The sequence below is a fragment of the Carya illinoinensis genome, chromosome 10 (genome assembly GCF_018687715.1).
Source record: "Carya illinoinensis cultivar Pawnee chromosome 10, C.illinoinensisPawnee_v1, whole genome shotgun sequence".
NCBI classification, from domain to species: Eukaryota; Viridiplantae; Streptophyta; class Magnoliopsida; order Fagales; family Juglandaceae; genus Carya; species Carya illinoinensis.
In genome coordinates, this window is record NC_056761.1 from 17761259 (window position 1) to 17783228 (window position 21970).

At 33.2% G+C, this 21970-nt stretch overlaps 2 protein-coding genes across 12 annotated transcripts; one reads left to right on the plus strand and one right to left on the minus strand.

Annotated features, from left to right (window-relative positions):
* Positions 1-1630: 1630 nt before the first annotated feature.
* LOC122279669 (ADP-ribosylation factor GTPase-activating protein AGD12-like) lies at positions 1631-11463 on the plus strand. 11 transcript variants are annotated; one of them, XM_043090431.1, is made up of 10 exons: positions 1745-1888; positions 2041-2165; positions 3104-3161; positions 4188-4269; positions 4516-4591; positions 7978-8141; positions 8459-8594; positions 8843-8959; positions 9258-9353; positions 11027-11463. In XM_043090431.1, the coding sequence occupies exons 2-10, from the start codon at positions 2160-2162 to the stop codon at positions 11306-11308; spliced, it is 1017 nt and encodes a 338-aa protein (XP_042946365.1). In that variant the 5' UTR covers positions 1745-1888; positions 2041-2159; the 3' UTR covers positions 11309-11463. The 11 variants fall into 11 exon arrangements, with proteins under 11 accessions (XP_042946369.1, XP_042946364.1, XP_042946362.1 ...); XM_043090432.1 differs by lacking the exon at positions 2041-2165 and adding an exon at positions 2195-2324 and having other exon boundaries at positions 1747-1888; XM_043090429.1 differs by lacking the exon at positions 2041-2165 and adding an exon at positions 2195-2324 and having other exon boundaries at positions 1747-1888; positions 3118-3161.
* Positions 11464-20515: 9052 nt separating this feature from the next.
* Positions 20516-21245, minus strand: LOC122279614. The gene has a single exon (XM_043090343.1). It carries the CDS (start codon positions 21145-21147, stop codon positions 20653-20655), a length of 495 nt encoding a protein of 164 aa, XP_042946277.1. The 5' UTR covers positions 21148-21245; the 3' UTR covers positions 20516-20652.
* Between the last annotated feature and the right edge of the window lie 725 nt (positions 21246-21970).

Here is a 21970-nt window from a genome sequence, read left to right on the forward strand (position 1 = left end):
AAGAAAATGGAAAAATCAACTAGCACGCCTTACCTCGAAAAGAAAGACGACAACGATGAAGTGAAGCTTAGTTTGAAATTTGGGTACTTTATATGGACTACACCAAACCATTACCTCCATGAAAAAACAACTGCAAAAATTCAAACTCCAAGTGTTCTGATTCTATCAAATCGTCGGTGATATTTTGATTGGCTTTAGAACCTAGGAAATTTGTTAGCTGGCTTGCATTTCAAATGATCTATGTCCGCTACACGGACGAGATAGATACCCTTTTGCATTGTATACGAATCAATGTGACATTGATTTGAAAGCACCACAAGAAAATGGTACGGAGAAACAAAGAGCGTGTCCTTTCGATTCCAAAGTTCTTCTGATTCCAGAAAAGCTCTTCAAACTCGGAAGTTCACAATGTCTTGTGGAGCAACTTAGCAAATTTTGAAGATTATATATATAATTATCTTATATTTCTTGTACTTTCTGGAACAAGGGGACAAAGGAAGGTGTAAGGGACAAATGAGAGTTGGATAGAAAAATCAAATTAGCAAATAAAAAGATGAGCGCTGTTTTTTTTTTTTTTTAATAGCAACTGACGTGGCAAGCCGACTCCCCTGCGATTGTATTTGGCGACTGTACCCAGCAGAATTGATTGTGACAACCCCTATTGAGCACGGTTTTTAGATACAATTCTGCTGGGTATAGTCGCTGAATACAATTATAGGGGAGTCGGCTTGCCACGTCAACTGCTATTAAAAAAAAAAACAGAGCTTGTCTTTTCATTTGCTAATTTGATTTTTCTATCCAACTCTCATTTGTCCCTTACACCTTCCTTTGTGCACTTGTTCCATAAAGCACAAGACCTTCCTTTGTCCCCCAGTTCCAAAAAGCACAAGAAATATAAGATAATTATTTAAATATATATATATATATATATATGTATAATCTTCAACATTTTCTAAGTCGCTCCACAAGACATTGTGAGCTTCTGAGTCTGAAGAGCTTCTCTGGAATTAGAAGAACTTTGGAATCGAAAGGACACGCTCTTTGTTTCTTCATACCATTTTCTTGTAATACTTTCAAATCAATATCACATTGATTTGTATACAATGCAAAAGGGTATCTATCTCGTCCATGTAGTGGACACAAATCATTTGAAATGCAAGCCAGCCAACGATTTTCCTAGGTTCTAAAGCCAATTAAAATATCACCACGATTTGAAAGAATCGGAACACTTGAAGTTCGAGTTTTTGCGGTTGTTTTTTCATGAAGATAATGGTTCGGTGTAGTCCATATAAAGTACCCAAAGTACGGTTGAGTTTTTTGTTTTTTTGGTTTTTTTAATTGTTGTTGGCTGTGTTTGGTAGCTAAAAAAGTCCGGAAAAGGGGAATAAAAGTTGAGATTTTGGAGGTCACGCTTTTTTCAAAACTCCTAGGCGGTAGAGAGTAATCTAAGTTTTGTTTTTGGTTTCACGGGAACCAAATGGGGTTACTATGGATTTGATAAGAGAATTTTGTGGGATTATGGGATATTTATGGAGTTCTTAATTACATAATACATATCATATAAAACGACGCGTTTTAATTTTTATGCCACGTCAGCCCCCGCTTATGCCTGACGACTGCGTGTAGAGTTTTTCTTTCACAAGAGGCTGCTCATCTCCCATGCCAGTGATATGCTTAACTTGTCGGTCTTCGGAAATAATGATGTCAATGTGTATGTATGGATGAAGTGAATAGGTGTATTAATGACGATGAAACACCGGGTTTCCATCTTCCAAATCAAGACCGTCTGAAGCAAAACATCGCAATAATACCTCCGCACCCCTTTCTCCCTTCCTCCGGAGCTCTTTGGATTTGGAGGCAGGCATTTTTCATTTCCTGCATATTTCTGGTGAATTTTTATCCCTCTCTATCTCAATCACACCTTTTATTTAGGATGCCATAAATCTCCATCATTTTTTTTTTTTTTCTGGTTGTTAATGATAACACTCATATATCGGTTTGGACACGGCTGATGTGAACTATATTTCATTTTTATGGCAGTTTCAAATCGGTCTCAAATCCAAATTTTCTGACATTTTGACCGTTCATGGATGAACCCTTTTATCGATGATCCTTTTATAATCATTTCTCGATATTGAATTTGGGTTTAATATGTTGATATGCTGGTAATTTTAATTGTTCTTTTCTGTTGCAGCTGCTTAGAAAATTAAGCATTTGGTAATGCATTTGAATGTTGAGTCTTCCTGGATTTCCCGTCATTTTAACTACACAATGCCAAAACTTTCTTTCAACTCGTGTGTGAGTTGTGTGTTTGGTCTGGTTCGGTAAATTCTGTTTCTACTTTTTCCCTTTTTCCGTTTTCAGATGCTGAGGGGTGTTTGTTTTTAGAAAATTTTCAATTTTATTTTTAGAAAAGTCTCAGTTACAGAGTACAAAAATCAAAAGAAACTTTCGCAAAAGCTAAAAAGAAAACGCATCTCACAAGATTCTTATCCCAACAATTTATCAATTTTACCTCCTTTCACAAACTCCAATAATAACATATCTAAAGATCTCTTATTCATATAACGTTCATGCTACCTATACTTCCACAAAATCTTGAAAAACACATCTAAATTTTTTTCAAGAATAATACAAATTAACAGAAGGAATGATTTCAACATTCTTCTTCTGCCAGTGGCAAAAGAAACATATAAATTCTTTGAAATAATTGATTCGATTAGATGTAAAGATGAATGTTTCCAAAATCCGTATACCTGCAAATGATCTCAAATGCCCGATACAGTTTTTTTAGATTTTCACTACTGAAGTGCTTAGTTGCATTTTTTTGGCAAGTTTATTCAGCATGTTTTGCTTCCCCCCCAACCAACCCCCCCCCGGGGGGCCCTTTATTTGTTATATGATCTAGAATTAAGTTTATTGATGGTTTGTGAAATTCTAATATTGTAATCCTCTTTTGTCTGAACTAATTTATACGTTGAATGTATAAATGTTTTAATCTTGAGGATTTGCATGAGTTTTTGAGTAGTTGGGTTTTTGAATCACTTTTGCTGAGATGGCTATTTTCCTTTTTTATTGTCTCCTTATCCCCATTTTTTGCAAGTGGGATATAAGCAGAGCAATGAGTAAACATCAACTGGAACTTGGGAGGCCTGCTTCAGGTATCCTTTGTAATACTTTGTAGTGTGATATTGTCACGAGTTGGCTCTAAGTAATTGGTTAGACTTATCAATCCCATGAATTTTTGTTGCAATGTAAGTATGAAACATCTATTTTAGTAAATTATGTGTTTTCTTCTTTTATTTTTTTCCCCTTTTTTCCACAGCAGGGTTTTACCTTCCTCTTGAGTTCAAATTTTAATTTATTCCAACTTTCTGGAAATGGATATGCTTCACCATTGGCACTTTCATATCTCATTACCATGTTATTGGGATGTGAGAATTTCATTTTTGTGTCTGTATATGTATGTCCATTATACTATTGAAGTGGTATCCAATTGCAATCTGCAATGATATACGTATAAGGTTTATAAGGTATATAAACGTGTGTGTGTGTGTGTGTGGAGATATATGTAAGAGCAAGAGTGTGAACCTCATGTAATAGAATTAGGAGCGCTTGAATCTACATTAGGTCTCTGAGTGTAGCATTTAGAATGCATCCTTTGCCAGACATATTTTGTGCATATGGATGTATATGCTCCTAGTTGGAAATTCTAACCTGCATGCTGTTGAACTATTCTTGTAGTGTTTTTGCATTCTGATAGGAAACTGAAGGATAAATGGGGGCCTTGTAGAGATAGGAGTGATTGGTATTTTATGTTCATCCTTTCATGTTTTTTCTTTGTCTTCACCCCTAATCTATCATTTTCATGCAAAACAACTTTTTATTCCATCTTCTGTTCTCAAGTCAAAACTTAACTCCTGAAAAATTATATTGTTTATATTTCCTAGACTATTCTGGTGTTTAATCTGTAGTCAATAAACTGCATGTAGTAAACATGTAGGCTAGACACTCCTCTTTGTTCCATATGAAGCTTAGATATTAGTAGTTGATTGATGAAATATTTTCAATCAGGTTTTCCAGGGCTTTTTAATAGTTTTATGACCCTTCGTTTTTGTATTTTTTGCATTATGTAGCAATGAGATTTATTGTTCATCTTATTGAACGATGTTCATTTTCTTGTACAGGTAAAAGAAGACTAAAAGATTTATTGCTTCAAAAAGATAATCGCTTTTGTGCTGATTGTGCTGCCCCAGATCCTAAATGGGCGTAAGCTTCAACATCTTGACACCTTAGTTTGGTATCTAGATATGTTCTGTGTGATTGTGTATTTGTGACAATTTATATTTCATGCTTGAGAACAAAAAGCAGAAGATGACGATTTTGTGTGGGAGCTTTTACTTGACATCCTATGCATGAAGTTGTGAGAATGAATAAAAATCATGAAACACATGTTATTTGCTTAGTCATATTCCTTTACGATTTTGAGGTATTTGTTGATAAATGCCTTGTCAGGTCAGCAAATATTGGAGTTTTTATATGCTTGAAATGCTGTGGTGTACACAGGAGCCTTGGTACCCATATATCTAAGGTAACTTCTCCATGATTACCTTACTTTGCCATTGTCACAATAGTTAAAATTTTATTTTATTTTTTTATAGGTCCCAATAGTTATAAAATATAAAAGGAAGCCAGTTGTTGATAGCCACACATGTTATGGTACTGGGTATATGGTGCATTTTGACAAGGATGGAAACTGATTTTGTTACTTCTCTTCGTTTTTTTTTTCCTTAAAAAGTCAAAAGTACCTGTGAAACTAAGAACTAAATGGGCCAAAGTAATATATGATGTCGTGGCCTTTATGTGGCTAGAGAGAAATATGCCTTCTTGAAACCAAGCACTAAAGCTATGGGCTCCTGGGCACTTGGACTGTTTGTCTTCCAGTCCACTTTCCGGTCCAGATCTCCCCCTTGAATTGTTTTAGGAAATGCCCGCTTTGACCAGTTGACTGTCTGGTGACGTGTTTGTTTGTTGCTTGAGTTGGCCTAGTTTTAGACATCAGTCTAATTCCATGGAATGAGCTGGTTCGACCTGCAGTTGAATTGTTGACACTCAACCTGAACTCCTTTTCAGGTCATGAATGGTGTGGGGTTTTAAAAGGAAAAACTGAGCTTAAGCTATCACTCTCACAAAATTAAATAAAAAATAAATAAGAATCTAGGAGAGTGAGGAATCAAGTTAATACATGTAGGATGGTCAATATCATTTTTCCTACCCAACAATTCTTACTAGTTTTCATGCTTACCTTAAATTTGCTTATATTTTGTTGGTTTAGAGGGATGGCCCTCCTTTTTTCTTTTAAATGTATACAAGTTCAGAAATGCATCTCTCCATTAATTGAGTTTTGACTGTTTGATAGTTATGATCGTCATACATGGTGGAATCTGCTCACTTGTAAATTTAGGGCTACTATCTGACCTATATGGGCGGGGTTTGCATTGCCCCTCGCCTCACCCCACCCTATGCAGGAGGGCTATTTAAGGGCTCACCCTCAGTCCTGCCCCTAACCCCCTGGGTTTTCCCCCACCTGCCATACAGGTGGGCAGGTAGGCCTTGCATTTTCCTGGGCCTGGTAAGTTGGGCTGTTTTTTTTAGGGTTTTGTAAATTGGGCCATTAAAGCAATATATGGTACCCAATTGTTGGGCCTGTTGAGCCTAATTCACAGTTACAGATTTAATCAAGGTTTTTTCAAAGACAATTGCTAGGCCATTTAAGCTCATACATTTTATAGATTATATTTAGATTATAAATCACTGACTGTTCCATACATGTGATATATGATTTCTGGGCCTGTTAAGCTCAGAAATTGTGGCCAATGCACCAAAAATTACTGAAAGGCCGAAATGACCGTTAAAACTTAAGACCTGAAAATACTACTGTTACGTAAAAATAAGTAGTGAAAAAATTATTTATCAAAAAAGTTAAAAAAAGAACCCAAAGAGACAAATGAACAAAGGGCTATTTTTCTAGATCAAGCATTGCCTCCTGCCCAAATGGTTGAAAGTACTATCATTATCATCAATTCGGGCTGATTCCTAGCAACAAACCATACAACTACATTTAAAAACAATAAAAACAGCAGCAAACTGCCAAACACATCCAAAATTAAAGCATGTTTTACATACCAAAACCATACAAACTATATGGAAAAACAATTCAAGTTGTGGTGGATCATTTCAAGGCCATGCAATTCAAGATAGAATCAAAACTTTGACAAATCTCATCTAATTGCTCTTTCATGAGACATTTGGTAAAAATATTAATTTGATGTCACATACAAAGAATCTGAAATGGTCAATGAGACATCATGAAAAAGCCTCCAAAATTTAAAATTAATATTTTCCCGATCATCAGCTCCAAGTGGCCCTAAAGGCTTCCTTCCACTCCCATCTTCATCATGGAAATAATGAGCATATTGCATTTCCTCATCCTCATGAGCTCAAAGGCCCTTTGTAATTTTTCAGCTGCTTCTAACATCAAGTAGGTTGAGTTCTATCTTATAAAAAAAGAGGTCGAGTTCTGTCTTGTGGGAACATCAAAACACAACTTACTCTCAATGTACTCTAGTTCCTTACAAGTCAAACTAATAAAATATAACTGATGAAGAAACTTTACATATCTGACCTCCTTTCTCAATTTTTGTGACCGAGTTGTGAACATCTTTTAAATCCTTGATTACAATGAGATTGGGAATATGTGCATGACATAGTATGTGTAGAAAGTTGCTTCCCAAGATGTTAGTTATCTTATGTCTTATCACGTTTCTCAAAAAACCAATGGTTGTATCATTAGATAAGCCATTATTAACCACAATGGTCAAAATCTTTGAGATACCTCACTCTACCAAGGATGCTCCACCATCGTTCCAATCATCTCATTTTACTAATTAGGAACTAGGCAAATTTTAAGTATTTTCTTGTTCAATTTACAATCACAATCGATAAAGTGGGCAGTGAGACACATGTAATTTATGTTTTGCACTGATGTTCATATATCGGTGGTGAGCCCAACCCTATGATCACTCAATAAGCTCTTCAAGATCTCTTTCCTTGTGTATAATTTAATAGCATCTTTAACCATGGCGTGGCGAGATCGTATATTAAATTTAGGTTCCAAATTCCTAGAATTAGCTAGGAACCCTCACTTTCTGAAAACCTAAAGGGAAACTCATCTATGATTGACATACGAGCAAGGGAAGCCTTCAATCTCTATGGATCAAATTTTATACACTCATCCAAAGTATTATTACTATCCCCATCTGCCTTCTTAAGCCTCCTGTCCAATCTAGTTTCATTTGTATCATTTTGTGGCCATCCTAAAGGTTGCTTCTTTCATTGGACTTCAATGTGAGTCATCGTTTGGGAAGCATCATATATCTTATAATGACAACCTATAATGGTACAACAATGGTTGCATTTGGCTGTAGAGCCGTTCACAATGATCCACTTCTGTCAAGTGATCCCATGCGAATGTCACATTCCTTTTTTTGGGTTGGTTTGGGAGGGAAGTGTAGGGGTACATGTAGGGGGGATAGTTGTTGGGTTGGGGGTGGGGGTTGTAGACGTGATGATCCTCCACAACAATTGAGTGGAGTTCACATCTACGTGACATGCCCACACTAGCATTAGAACTACCTTCCATGTTTTATTGAAACTTAAGAAAAACTACAGGATATCGAAACAAGCATACAAAATAATTGTGACTTGCTACTTCTAATTGCTTGATGTTCATGCTGATTTCCAATTTTAGGCTATATATATTCACCTTGTTAATTCTTATTGGTAAGTTTAGTAGTTTGTTCAAGAATGGACGACGTTATGTATATAGGTGTTTTTTATGTTCCCTCCCAACACAGGCACATACAATCACTAAACTTTTAGATTCTCTGAACAACATTGAATTTTTTTTTTTTTCAGGTTTTGTCTGTGACATTGGATGATTGGTCTGGTGATGAAATTGATGCCATGGTTGAAGTTGGAGGAAATTCTTCTGCTAATGCAATATATGAGGCTTTTATACCTGAAGAATATGCAAAGCCTGGACCAGATGCCAGTCATGATGAGCGTGCACAATTCATCCGGTTAGGCATGAGCTATAATTTCTTAAGCCATACATCTGTGAGACACTTTTCTGATATCTCTATATGTTTGGTCACTTAAATGGATTTGATATGAAAGTGGTCAAAATACCATAACCATCCCTTTGTGCTGTCCCATCGACCATTAAAAATCACCTTTTCCTGTCTATATCATGTTTTTTTCTATCAGACTTTTATGCTTATTTGACAGTTGACTGATCAATGTGTCTGGTTGGGTGGTTCATACAGAATTCAGTTTCGATTATTGTATATGTCTCAGGCACTTAGGGTATTCTTACATAATTACTATATTTTTGTAGGGCTAAGTATGAGCTTCAAGAGTTTTTGAAACCTAGCCTGCGGATTGTGTCACTTCAGTCTGGAAAAAGTTCTCTTCAGTCAAGTTCTTCTAGAAAGACTGTGGACAGTTTTCAATCAACTTCTTCTCACCATTTGGTATATTTTGTTTACCTTTTCTTATTTCCTGCAGATTCTTTACTTCAATGGCATAGGTACATCACTAGGAAGAGAGGTCATTTTGGAAACCATAGTTCTTTGCACACCTGGAAAATAGATTATATTTAATTGGTAGATATTTGTGGTTTAAATATACACAATATCTCCTGGGCACATGTTTGAGATGATAATGTTTGCATTTTGTTACTGAGTTGCTTCAATTGATCTGATGCTAAACATCGTAACAGGCAGGCATGGTAGAATTTATTGGACTATTGAAGGTCAAAGTTATAAAAGGTACAAATTTAGCTATCAGAGATATGATGTCAAGTGATCCATATGTAGTCTTGACTCTTGGGCAGCAGGTTAGTCACTGTTTCTTTCTCACTTTTTTCGTTGGGGAAACTGCAAATTCTACTCAGTTTTGTTTATTATTTTTTGAGCATGCATACAGTATATTCGTGTGTTAGGAAATGGCTCTAGGCAGAGCTGAGTGGCCTAAATGGATTCATATAGCCAATTTGATTTGTTGGATGGCAAGTCGGTTTCCTGCTAAAATGGTGGATCATGTATCTTCATTTTGATGTATCCGTTGTCGAGTTAATACTTCAGGTAAATCTTACATAGTAGACAGTATGATGATATTTTTCCTGATGATATTAGACTGTTCGGACGACTACAATCAAGAGCAACTTGAATCCAGTCTGGAATGAGCAACTAATGCTGTCTGTTCCTCATCATTATGGGCCCTTGAAGTTGGTAAGCCTCTCCTTTAATTTTTCTTCTTGATGATTGTAACTTTTTCTCTATATTTTGTTTCTGTCCCATGATTTATTGATGATTGCATTTGGTAGTGTTGGTGAAAGTTCTTGGCGCAATAAGCACAAATGTCATCTAGAGCCTAGGTGCGAAGTGCAAGCACGCACCGAACTGAAGTAAAGCGCACATTTTAAAAAATGATGTATTAACAAAAGATCCATAAAACACAATAGAAAAGGCTTTCTAAAGCAAAATGGTAATAAGTTTAGCCTATTAAATCAATTTAGTAGAGTATTATGCAGCATAAAAATCACTTAATAAACTGTTTAAATTAAATATAAACATAACATTTTATAGAATTTGCCGATGCTTTACTTAATATTCACATCTATGATATTTGATACCCATAATCAAATTAAGGTACATGGTTCAATCAAAATATACCAAGAAGGCCATGACCAAAAAAGCTCAAGAATAGTTTTTTTTAACGATATTATTAATAGATAGGCATAGCCCAAGTACACAAGATGGTATACAAGAGATCAAACCTATATAGCTCAAGAATTGTAGCTATGGGCTTCTATGCTAACATAAGCAATCAAATATCAAGCAGTCTAGAAACCCAACTTAGGCTATTACATCAGGTTCAAAGCATGTATATCACAGATGACAACATGTGGTGCCATGCTATATAAATGATCTTCAATATCAATAACTACTTAAATATATTTGATTGCGTCATTTTTGGATATTGAACTGATTTTTATAATTTTTTCTGAAAGACATTACAACAAAAGCACTCTTCTGTGCGCTTTAAGCTCACACAAAAAGTGCCAAAAAGTGCACTTTTGTTAATGCGCTTTGCTTTTGGTATGTAAAGCACTTCAGTTTTGGCGCTTTGTACTTAGGCCCGCTTTTGCCGACAATTATTTGGCGCGCTACATTCTACCTTTTTATTGTATTTGTAAAGCTGGAATCACTCTATATGACTAACTATGCATATAGGTTCTAGTTGCCTGTTGTTTTTCCTTTGGAAAAATTTCACTTAGCCCCTCAAATTACTTTGCTTTTCCCTGTATGTCCACCAAACTACGAAGCATCACTTAGTCCCCCCAAAAAAGTGATGTTGCACGATCTTAACGTTTACATTTTAATGGAGTAAATTGCAAAAGGAGCGACAATTGATATAAAAGTTGGATCTTAAGGGTGGACAAATTAGAAAAGGGGTGATAGTTTGAAGGTAAAATGACAACTTTGGTAGTTTGGTGGTCATATTGTGAAAGGGGCGGTAGCTTACAAGTATAAAATGTGATTTTAAATTATTATTATTATTATTATTATTGACTCTAGGAGGATGTGAATAATATCATCTAGACAGTAAATGAGCTGGTTATGTATTTGTTTTATTTGTTTTATTACCACTAACTGGTAGTGGACTTCAGTCCCCAAGTAAGCCCATTCCTTTGTGAAGTCTCCATTCCCCAAAGCATCTCGTTTTTTTCTATTTTGCTTTGTAGATTCAAATATGATATCTGCGTACCCCATCCCTTGACTAACTGAGTTAGGTCCAGGGGACCTGCCACCTGTCTCACTTGCATTACATCATTACTGTCAATTGAGAAGGATCCTCTCTGCAGAGAATTTGGTTGATATTGAGCATTGTAATGTTGCAGCAAGTATTTGATCACGACACATTTTCAGCTGATGATATTATGGGAGAAGCAGAGGTTGATCTCCAGCCCTTGATAACATCTGCAATGCCATTTGGAGATGCAGGGATGTTTGGAAACATTCAGATTGGGAAATGGCTGAAATCGCATGACAATGCCCTGGTAATTGATAGCACTGTTAATATTGTTGATGGCAGGGTGAAACAGGAGGTGTCCCTCAAACTCCAGAATGTGGAATCTGGAGAACTAGATCTAGAATTAGAGTGGGTGCCACTTGACCAATAGATACATATTTTTCTTGTTTCCTTCCCATTGCTTCTAATAAAAACTTATAACATTGATTTACTCATATGGAGTGGTTCAATACACTTGGTTTCTTCACTTGTATTTGTTAATTTTTTCTGCTTTCAAAACCAAGGATTAATACACTTATTTCTCTCCGTACACTTTTACGATGGGATAATTGTTTTGGTGATCTTCGCCAGAACCAATTTTCTTTAGCCATTTTATTATTATTATTCAGCTATTTCATGACAAGCATGGGTTTCTTAAAACACCTTCTAATAGAAACAAAGGTGTTTGTTTTATTGTTGGAGGGGGGAAACTATTTTCGTATCATTGAAAGGAGTAGGGAGGTCACCAAGGAGATGGTGCTCAACCATTCCAATACTTGTTGGCTGGTGGATATAGTGGAAGAGTGCTCATTATTGGTGGGAAGGAAAGATTTTTACAAGGCATATTGCGATGGGATTAAGGCTCTGTATGGTCATAGGTGTTCTAACGCTTTTGGATGTTTCTTGGAAATAATAGACTATGGTAGCAGTCGGCGTTAAGGTCTTCTAGTGATCCCAAAAGGAATGGAAGGAAAGGATTGGAAAAGCTTTATGTGGAGAAAAGCATGCTTTGTCCATGCATATTCCGGCAAACAAGGCTCCAGTGTTAGCTCTACGTCTGGATAGAGCGGTAGATAAAGAGAAGGAGATTGAGAGGTAGGTCAAGTCGTATGTAGATGCCACATTGGGTGGTGCAAGGAAAAGGGTGGCAGTGCCTGGTGGTATGGGTCACTCCTTGGCGTTACAGCAAAATGAAAAGAACAAAAAGGGGTGCGTAGCAGGGGAGTGTACCACTACTGCAGATAAGTATGGTTGACATGAAGTACTGGAAAGAGGGGGTGGAGTTTTGTCCTATGTCTGCCCGGCAAAAAGTGAGGCGCTGGGGGCTCTATTTGGTTTGAAAGAGTAACTTTTTGTCGTGAAGGAGGAACTTGGATTACCAAGGAAGGCAAGCTCTTATTTGTAAAGTAGATAAGGGTTTGGGCCGGGGCCTGGCCAAGGCTAAAGTTATTTTGATAAAGGCAAAGCCAAGGTAGTAAATGAGTCGAATCCACTTAGGCCTAGCAAATGGAAGGTCGAGATTCAAATCGCTCACCCAAAATGAAATGCAGACTCAAATGGACTAGGCCTTCCTTTGAAAAGGGCTCTACGTCCACGTCCATGTCTAGGCCTGTTGCACCGGTGGAGACGTAGATCTCTGGGTCTGTTGGCTTGTTTCTGATACATCGGTCGGGGGAGCCATAGATCTCTATGCTGGCAACACTTGGGATTGTTTCCGGCAGCACCTATCTTGGAAACCTAGTGTCAGCACCATACAAGGGGGGAGGTCGAAATGGAAGGAACACTTGTTTTATTTGAGTCTAATAGGGAGGGGTTTGGTGGTTTTTTGGTGGGGGGGGGGGGGGGGAGGGAGGTAAGATAGGATACAGGGAGGGTTAGGTCATCTGTTAAGGCAGAAGAACCCATTCATCTAAACTCATTTCATCCTACTCAGTCAGATTGGGTAAATTAAGAAATCTATAGAGATTAAGCACTATGTGTGGATTACATGCGAGGGTTTTGAAAATGAATTTATGGCCTTACTTACAGCCATAGAGGCTAGGTATGCACAATTCAAATTTGGTCCATCCCTTAATTTAGTTGAGAGAGAGAGAGAGAGAGAGAAAACTCAAGAGGCTTACGTGGACAATTTATGGCTCTTATATTGATTCGGAGAGAAGGCCATTGTGGGAAGAATTTGCAAGACTTCTTAGTTGGTCGAAGTTACCAAACTACATAGGGGGTGACTTCAATGTATCTTAAATTTGACGATTTTGTAGACATGGTCAGACAATGGTGATCTTCTTACAATTTCTAAGGTTGTCCAAGCTTCATAAGAGTAAGAAAGTTAAAAGCATTGAAACATGATCTAAAGCAATAAATGAACAGGTTTTTGGCGTTGTGATTCAATAGAGGTGCTCTCTCTTAGAGGAGCTATAGGGTTTAGAGGGTGAGAAGGAGATAAGAACCCTCTCTGAATCTGACCTTGGCCAATCTTTTTACTTATAATAACCAAAAAAAAAAAAAAAAAAAAAACTCTCTGAAACTGAGAGAACTCACAAGAGTCATATAGTCACAAAACTTGAAAGAGTAACATTGATAGAGATGATCTATTGGAGAAAAAAATAAGGGCACTATGGCTCAAGGAAGGGGATAAGTGCACAAAGTTTTTCTGTAGGGTGGCTAATTCTCATAGGAGGAACTACGCTATTGATATGTTGATGGTAGATGGTGCAGTTTCCTAGGATCAACTAGTCATCAAGAACCATATCATGCAGTATTACCAACACCACCTATATGAACAGCACACCTAGCGATCGAAAGTTGATGGTATAACTTTTTCAGCATTAGATCAACAGTGCACATGGTGGGTAGAAAGGCCTTTTGAAGAAGATGAAGTATGCAAAGTAATATGTGGCATGGCTAGTGACAAGGCTTCAGGTCCTGACAGTTTTACCATGGACTTCTTCCAAGCTTGTTGATAAGTGATTAAGGATGATCTTATGTGAGTCCTTCAAGATTTTCATACTAATGACATTTGAAAAAAGCCTTAATGGTACTTTCTTAGCATTCATTCCCAAAAAGATGGGGTCCGTGAATGTTAGAGACTATCACCCTATTAGCCCCTGTGAATGAGGTTTACAAGATCATTTTTAAAGTATTAGCGAATAGATTGAGTAAGGTGATAGAAAAATTAATTATGAATCTGTAAAACGCATTTGTCAAAGGTAGACAAATCTTTGACAAATCCAAGATTCAATCTTAATTATAAATGAAGTTTTGGATGGACGACTCAAATCTAGAGAATCCAGGTTTCTTTGCAAGGTAGACATGGAGAAAGTCTATAATTACGTCAACTGAAAGTTCCTACTTTATTTACTTAGAAGATGTGACTTTAGGGAGAAATGATAGAAAAATAGGTAGAGTTTTGCCTCTCTACAGTTCGATTCTCTATCTTGGTGAATGGCTCATTAGTGGGTTTCTTTGACTCCTCCCGTGGTTTGAGATATGGGGGCCTACTCTCTTTTTTACTTTTTTTTTTTATTTGTCATTGAAGCTCTTGGTAAGATGATTGTGGGCCATTGTGGAAGGTGGTTTTCTCTATGGTTTATTGGTGGGAAATAGTGATTATGGTTCTATTGATATTTTTCACTTGCTGTTTACTCTTATTTTCTATGGAATACATCTTAGGCACATATCCAATCATTGAGAGTTCTACTTCTTTGTTTTGAAGCTGTCTCAAGTTTGAGAGTTAATCTTTCAAAATTTGAATTGGTGCTGGTGGGGGTTGTCTCTATAGTGGAGAATTTAGCCTTTCTTGGGATGTAAAGTATCATATATACTCTTGAAGTATCATATATACTCTTGAAGTATCTTGACTCACTATTAGGTGCTTCTTTTCAATCAGAGAGGATTTGGAGTGGCGTGGTTGAAAAAGTAGAGTGCAGATTGGTTCTTAGAAGAGGTTGTATTTGTCTAAAGGTAATAGACTCACTTTGATTCAAAGCTTTTTCTAATCTATCCGCCTATTTTCTGTTCTTGCTTCCACTCCCCACAAAGGTTGCCAACCATATTGAGAAGCTACAACAATACTTTTTGTGGAGTGGATTGGGGGAAGAGTTCAAATTTCATTTGATTAATTCAAATCCCATAAAATATTTTAATTTAAATTATTTCACTACTATTCACAACTATCTCGTTACTATTAATAAATTTTTCATCTCATCTCATCTCATTTATATTATTATTTACAACTATGCTAAAATCTGCAACAGAATTTAAGTGATATTGGGAGGTTGATTTGGTTTTCTAGTGTATACATTATTGTGCCCAAAAATAAAAAAATGCAATTAATTGACTATAGAAGAATAAAGGGTGTAAAGTACGTATGGTTTGGATAGAGATATTTTTATCTCATCTCAGTATCCAAATATCACAAATATTTTTTAATTTCAATTTTTAATTTTTTATTTAATCATTACCTAATTATTACAATTTTTCTAATTTCCAAACAAAACAAAAAAAATAATTCAATTTTTTTTAAATCTCAAAGTAAAAATAATATTATAACAATATTATAACTTTATTATATTTTTATTCAACTTTTTTATCTCATTTTTCAAAACTCTGTAAATCATTTTTAATTCAACTCATATCAACCTAAATATTTCAGTATTAATTATAAATCATCTCATCCCACTATCTAAATAGGCATTGTCCTCTCTCTAATTTTTATTCAAATTTGGAATCTAATTTGAAATGAGATATGCAATATATATAATCTAATATTGTCTGTGTTCAAAGGTATCTAATATCCTATTATACAGTCTAATCTCTATCCCTAGGGGTTGGTTCAACTGGTAAAGGTCTTGGGTTTGAGATATGCTTCTCTTAGATCTAAGATTTAAATTATCATAAGTGCAAACAATCTCTAGAAATTATCGAATTGAGAGGTTTTACTCTTGAACTATCTTTGGTGAAAATTCCTTATCGAGGCCGCTGTTTCAAGACACTCAATATCAATAAAAAAAAATTTAAATTGAATTGTCTTAAATTGCACAGGACTATTTAATATTGAACAAGATTATTTTTCATTTAAGTTCTTGTTATCGTATTATTATGTGTCAATTCGAAACAGTTATCTGAATTTCTAAAATATAAATGACGACGTCTTCATGATGCGTACGACTGCATGTTCAAACCATTTATCTACCACTTCCAATTACATCTGCCATAAATGGCTCCTGCATTGATTGTTACCTGTTGTTTGAGAGCTTTGAACTCTTACAACTTCGGTAAATGTGTGAAAATGACCCTCAAAGGAAACGATAGTTGGCCCCCATTTACTCATTCGTCCGAATTTTTTAAAAATTCTTTCTAATTTCTTTAATTTCGGGCTTTCTTAAATGAAAAATGATTTCTCTAACTGATTTTTTTTTTTTTTTAAAAAGAGAAGAATTCGGTAAAATGGGGGGCCGAGTTTGATGATCCTAAGCATAATTTATATCCTTGCTGATAGAAATTAACCAAAGCTGATTTTAGTCCTCATGTCACAAGCACAGCGAAAACAGGCAATTTTCATCCATATTTCAAACACCAACAAGCAAGAAATTTGAATTTGTCATTTTCATGTAAATGTCTCTGATTTCTATCGATTTTAAAAGTATCCAAATGTGAACATAAGAAGCCAAGTCTCAAGTTTCATGTTGATGAAAGTTATTAAGAATTTGGTAATTTAAGTTTAAAATAATTTAAAATGTCACGAGATAAATATTCTATATTTAAATTTTTAAGACTCGATCATTTTGTATTATTTTCTATACTTATTTCATCGATATATGTACTAATGAACAAAACAAAAATCAATAATTTTCTCATGCATTGCTCAAATGCATGACTAGTTTTAATAGTTTTGGACATGAAGGGATTGTTTAGATTCAGAATGTTTCATCTTATTTTATTTCATCATTATAATTTTTTTTTTTAAATTCTTATACAAAATATAATAAATAATTTAATTTTTTTAATTCTCAATTCAATTTTTTTCAAATTTTAAAATAAAAATAATATTAAAAAATAATATTTTAACAATATTTTATTTAATTTTTAACTTTTATTTAAAATTATGTCATCTCATTTAACTATTTAAATGAACTCTAAATAAAAAGTTATGAATAAATAAATATTATTAATAATAAGCGGATTAAAAAGTGTACTTTTTCCTTTATATTTGTTATTTTGGTGAATGAAAGAGTAATAAATAAATATTAATTATGGAAAGTATTAAAAACCTTATCCAAGACAATCGGTTGAGGATGATGAAACCACAGCGACCGACAAAAGTGTACTGCTAGTTGGAAAATTTGTTGCCAGGGTGGGACTGGGATGGAGAGTGGAGGTTCAACTCTGACCATACATTAAGGTGTTACTTTTCTTCTTCCTTAAAAAGCATTCCCACTATTACTTTTCTTTTCTGCTTTTAACTTTTGACCATTTGGTGTCCGAAATGAACTGCATAAATATTAAATAGATAAATTTTATATAAATTTTTATGTAAAAATAAATTTTATCTTGAAAAAGTATAAAAAAAAAAAAAATCAATTTTTTTTAGTTGGATCTGCTTTTTTACAATATATATATATATATATATATATAATTTATCTATTTAAAACTTATACCTAATATTACTCCTAACATCATACTATCGAAACACCGACATCTACATTTTGTCAAAACAAATTGATGCATTAACGGTTGACTATGATGCTTTAATAGTCTTTTGAGTACTCCTAAGTAGTTTGATATATGCTAAGTCTTAGATTCGAAATTAAATATAAATTTATGGTATATTATTAGGTTATATTTGGATATAAGAAATGTTTCATATCATTTTATTTCATCTCATCATTATAATTTTTTTAAATTTTTACACAGAATATAATAAACAATTCAACATTTTCAAATTTTAAAATAATAATAATATTAAAAAATAATATTCTAATAATATTTTATTTAACTTTTAACTTTCATCTCAACTTACTATTTAAATGACACCTTTGTATTAGCAGCTTAAGAGCTCGTTGACCAAACGAGCATTAGCATTATTTTCTTTATATGTAAATGCAAAATCACATATTTTAGAGATTGTCTTTACCATTTAAGAAAAACTTCTATGTTGAATTATACATATTTGAATCAAAATAATAATAAAATATTATTATTATTATTATTCTAATATTAATTTTTTATAAAAACATAATAAAATGATATAAAATATAATATATTATAATAATAAAACGACGATAAAGGTAAAGGTAAATGTTTGTTATTTTGTTGAGGGAGAGAAATGATTCGACGAGGAAAGGGTTGTGAGAGAAAGAGAGTGAGAGGAGAAAGAAATTCATGTGTCTCCTGTGAGATCTGTTCTAACTTCCGTTAGAAAAATATAGAGTCAAAATGTATGAGTTTTGTTTTCTCTAAAAAATAAAAATTAATTAAAATAGATCTATTTTACTTCAGGATGAAAAAGTAAATGGAATTGCGTATATTACTTAAATATTATTACTGTTTTAAGGAAAGAAAATGACAAGGAGTCCGATTCCGTTTGGTAGGTAAAAATTTTTATCTCAAATTTAAAATTTTTATTTTATCATTACAACTGTCTCAAATTTTTATATAAAATATAATAAATAATTTAATTTTTTCTTAATTTTTTTAAATTTTAAAATAATAATAATATTAAAATATAATATTTTATCTTAAATTTAATATTTTATCTTAAATTTAAAATTTTCATCTTATTTACTAAGAAGAAATCCATATACCGAGGGATGAATGAGGATCCATTAATTTAATTACAGAGTAGGTTTCCGACAAGACATTGAAATCCACGTTGAATATAATGATGCCAACATGGGATTTTTTAACTATTTCAGAGAGTCTCATATAATGATTAATGTTGTTGAAATATCCTTTTTATATATAAAAAAGGAAAAAAGCTACTTTACTCACTGCTTAAGTGTATGTTAGGAAAAATAAAAAATTATTTTTTATTTTTTATTTAATAATTAAAAAAATAATTTTTAATATATTAATATATTTTTATTTCTTAAATATATTTAAAAAATATAAAAACAAAATAAAATTTTTAATTTGAACGGCACGCCGAGCAATTATAACTGGGCAGCATAGTAGCTCAGTTCTATAAAAAATTTTATAGACAATTATTTTTATATATTTTATTAATATGATTAATTACATTATTTTTTAATATAAAATAATTATTTTAATCAATCATATTAATATAATATATAAAAAATATATAAAAATAATTATATATATGAAATAAAACTTATATATATAATGATTAATATAAGATGTATCTCAACTTTTCTTGTCTGACACTCATCAGATATTGTAAAATTAGTCCAAGTGAATAATTGGACTCATTCAATGTCAATCTAGCTATGAAAGCAACACCTATATACTACATGCCTACATAGCTCTTAAATAATTCTGCCCATACACAAACTTTCAAAATATAACAATAAAAAAAAGCTTATAAATAGGCACGATTCAAATTGTAAAATATTTTTATTTTATAAAATAAATTTAAAGTATTACATTATTTTATAAATTTATTTGTATATAATTTCTAAAACTTATTTTTATCATTTATTTTGGTTTCCATAACGTTGTAACTTTTTTTATTTTAGAAAATCTGGAATCAGTTTGGATGAGAGTATCTTAGGACTGTTTAATTCCATCTCTTAAATAAAAGAATTGTGGTTTTAATTTTAAGAAAAATACTACTCATCATCTCGATCTATACCATATATTAATATTTGATTTGTCATTTTTATTATTCTATTTAAATACATATTTTTATATAAAAAATAATAAATAATAAATCACATATTAATATGTGATATAGGAAATAATTAGTACACTTTTTCTAAAGAAAACCAGAAAGACCTGGATGTTGATTGGATTGTCATATAAACAATTAATGTGATAGGCTCTTGATAAAAAGACATTGGGAAAGAAATTAAGTACTGATTTAGATAATGAGTTCAGATGGAATGAAAATTAAAAAATGAATAAAATATTAATTTTTAATATTTTTTTATTTTAAGATTTAAAAAAGTTAAATTATTTATTGTATTTAATTAAAATTTTAAGAAAATTATAATGATTATATTATATGAAATAATTTAAGATGATTTCATTATCCAAATTAGGCTTAGGTCTTGTTTGATTTCTAAGATAAGATAAAATAAAAGTTAAAAATTGAATAAAATAATATTAAAATATAATTTTTATCTTAAAATTTAAAAAATTTAAATTATTTATTATATTTTATATAAAAATTTAAGAAAATTATAATAATTATACTAGATGAAATAATTAAAACAGTCATAAGTATCCTTGTTTGGAATTTCTACGTAAAGTTGTTGCGATTACTATATGTGTTGATGAATGAGTTTTAAGCTATATTTGTGGAATAATGTGGTTTTTACATTGTTGTAATTTTTCTTTATTTATACATTTTTTTTTTAAAAAAAGAAAAGGAATTATCTCAATATAAGGTTTATTGCTTTTTGGATGAAGAAAAAAAAAATTAAAGAAGAGAAAAATATGTGAATTACGAAGGAAAATTGGAATATTTTCCTCTGACCTGAATTGGATAACAAAAAGCAAAGAAAAAGAAAGCAAAATGCTTCATTCTTAAGAAAAAGAAAGCAAAATGCTTCATTCTTAAGAATCACGAACCACTATCTGCAACTTATTCTCAGTATCATGACATGATGATGCCTCCGCCGAAGTTGGTGGTGGCACCGGCAGTGATCTTTGTCGTCGGGATTTCAACACGCAAATCAGAGTGGAGACCACTAACAAAACGACACCTGTTATGCCGCACGCTACGGTCGCCACCAGCAGCACCTCCCTCACGTGATCTCTCCCACGGGCAGTATCGCCGCCCCACCACGACCTGTCGTTGTTAGTGGAGTTGGAGTTCATGGCCTTCGGCATCGCCACGCTTGAGGAGGTCGACGTCGGAGAAGAAGATCCGCCGAAGAACGACCTCATCCCCGACGCCGACTCTTGTCCCGCCCCCGCTGCAGAGCTCTGATAGTCGAGTCCGTGGTACGACGGCCGCAATTCGTGGGAATCCAATTCTCCGATGAGCGCAATCAAGATCAACGGCGTGTAGATGGCGATCGCCTTCCGTATTCCTCTCAATGACTCCATTTTCACCGCCTTACTCTCTCTTATCTCTCTCTAAATTCAATAATCTGCTACTGAGAGTAGGAAAACAGAGTAGCTTATATAGAAGGATAATAAACGATGTCGTTTGTGTTGGGAGGTGCGCGAATGTCCGTTTTGTCCGAATACGGAAACGGCGTCACTCTGTCGGAGGCTCAGCTCTAGAAAAAGAAAAATAGAAAAAAGGTGCACTGCCACTGCTGGACATTTTGTTCCGTGTCTTTTAGCGGTGACAGGAAAAAATGAAAGCAAGCTCAATTCACATTTTTTCTGTTCGTGGGGTCACTCTACAGCTTTGTTGCAAATAGAACTTTTGATACACGTGTTATGTAATGAAAAATAATATTTATAATTTTAAAATTACATATTTATAAATAAATACGAGATTTATATAAAAATTTTAATAATAAACTCTATCTTTTTCAAAAAAAAAAAAAAAAAAAAGGTGAAATTTGCATTTTCTAAAATTATATATAATATTATTCTATAAATTCTAAGATTTATAGAGAAGGAAGAAGAAAAAAACTATATAAAATGGGTCACAATGCATGAATAATTGTAATGAAACTCTTTTTATAACTTTGTATCTCCTTCTACTCAAATATCTATGAATTATTACAGATCTCACGCCATATCCTTCCATTCGTTATTCCAATCATAATTTTTTTGAGAAATACTTTAATAGTAAAAAAATTATATAAAAATAAATATATAATTTGATATAGTATATCAAATTATAAATTTATTTTATTATAAAATAGATCTAATGAATTATATAATATTATATTAATTTATATATTTATTTTTA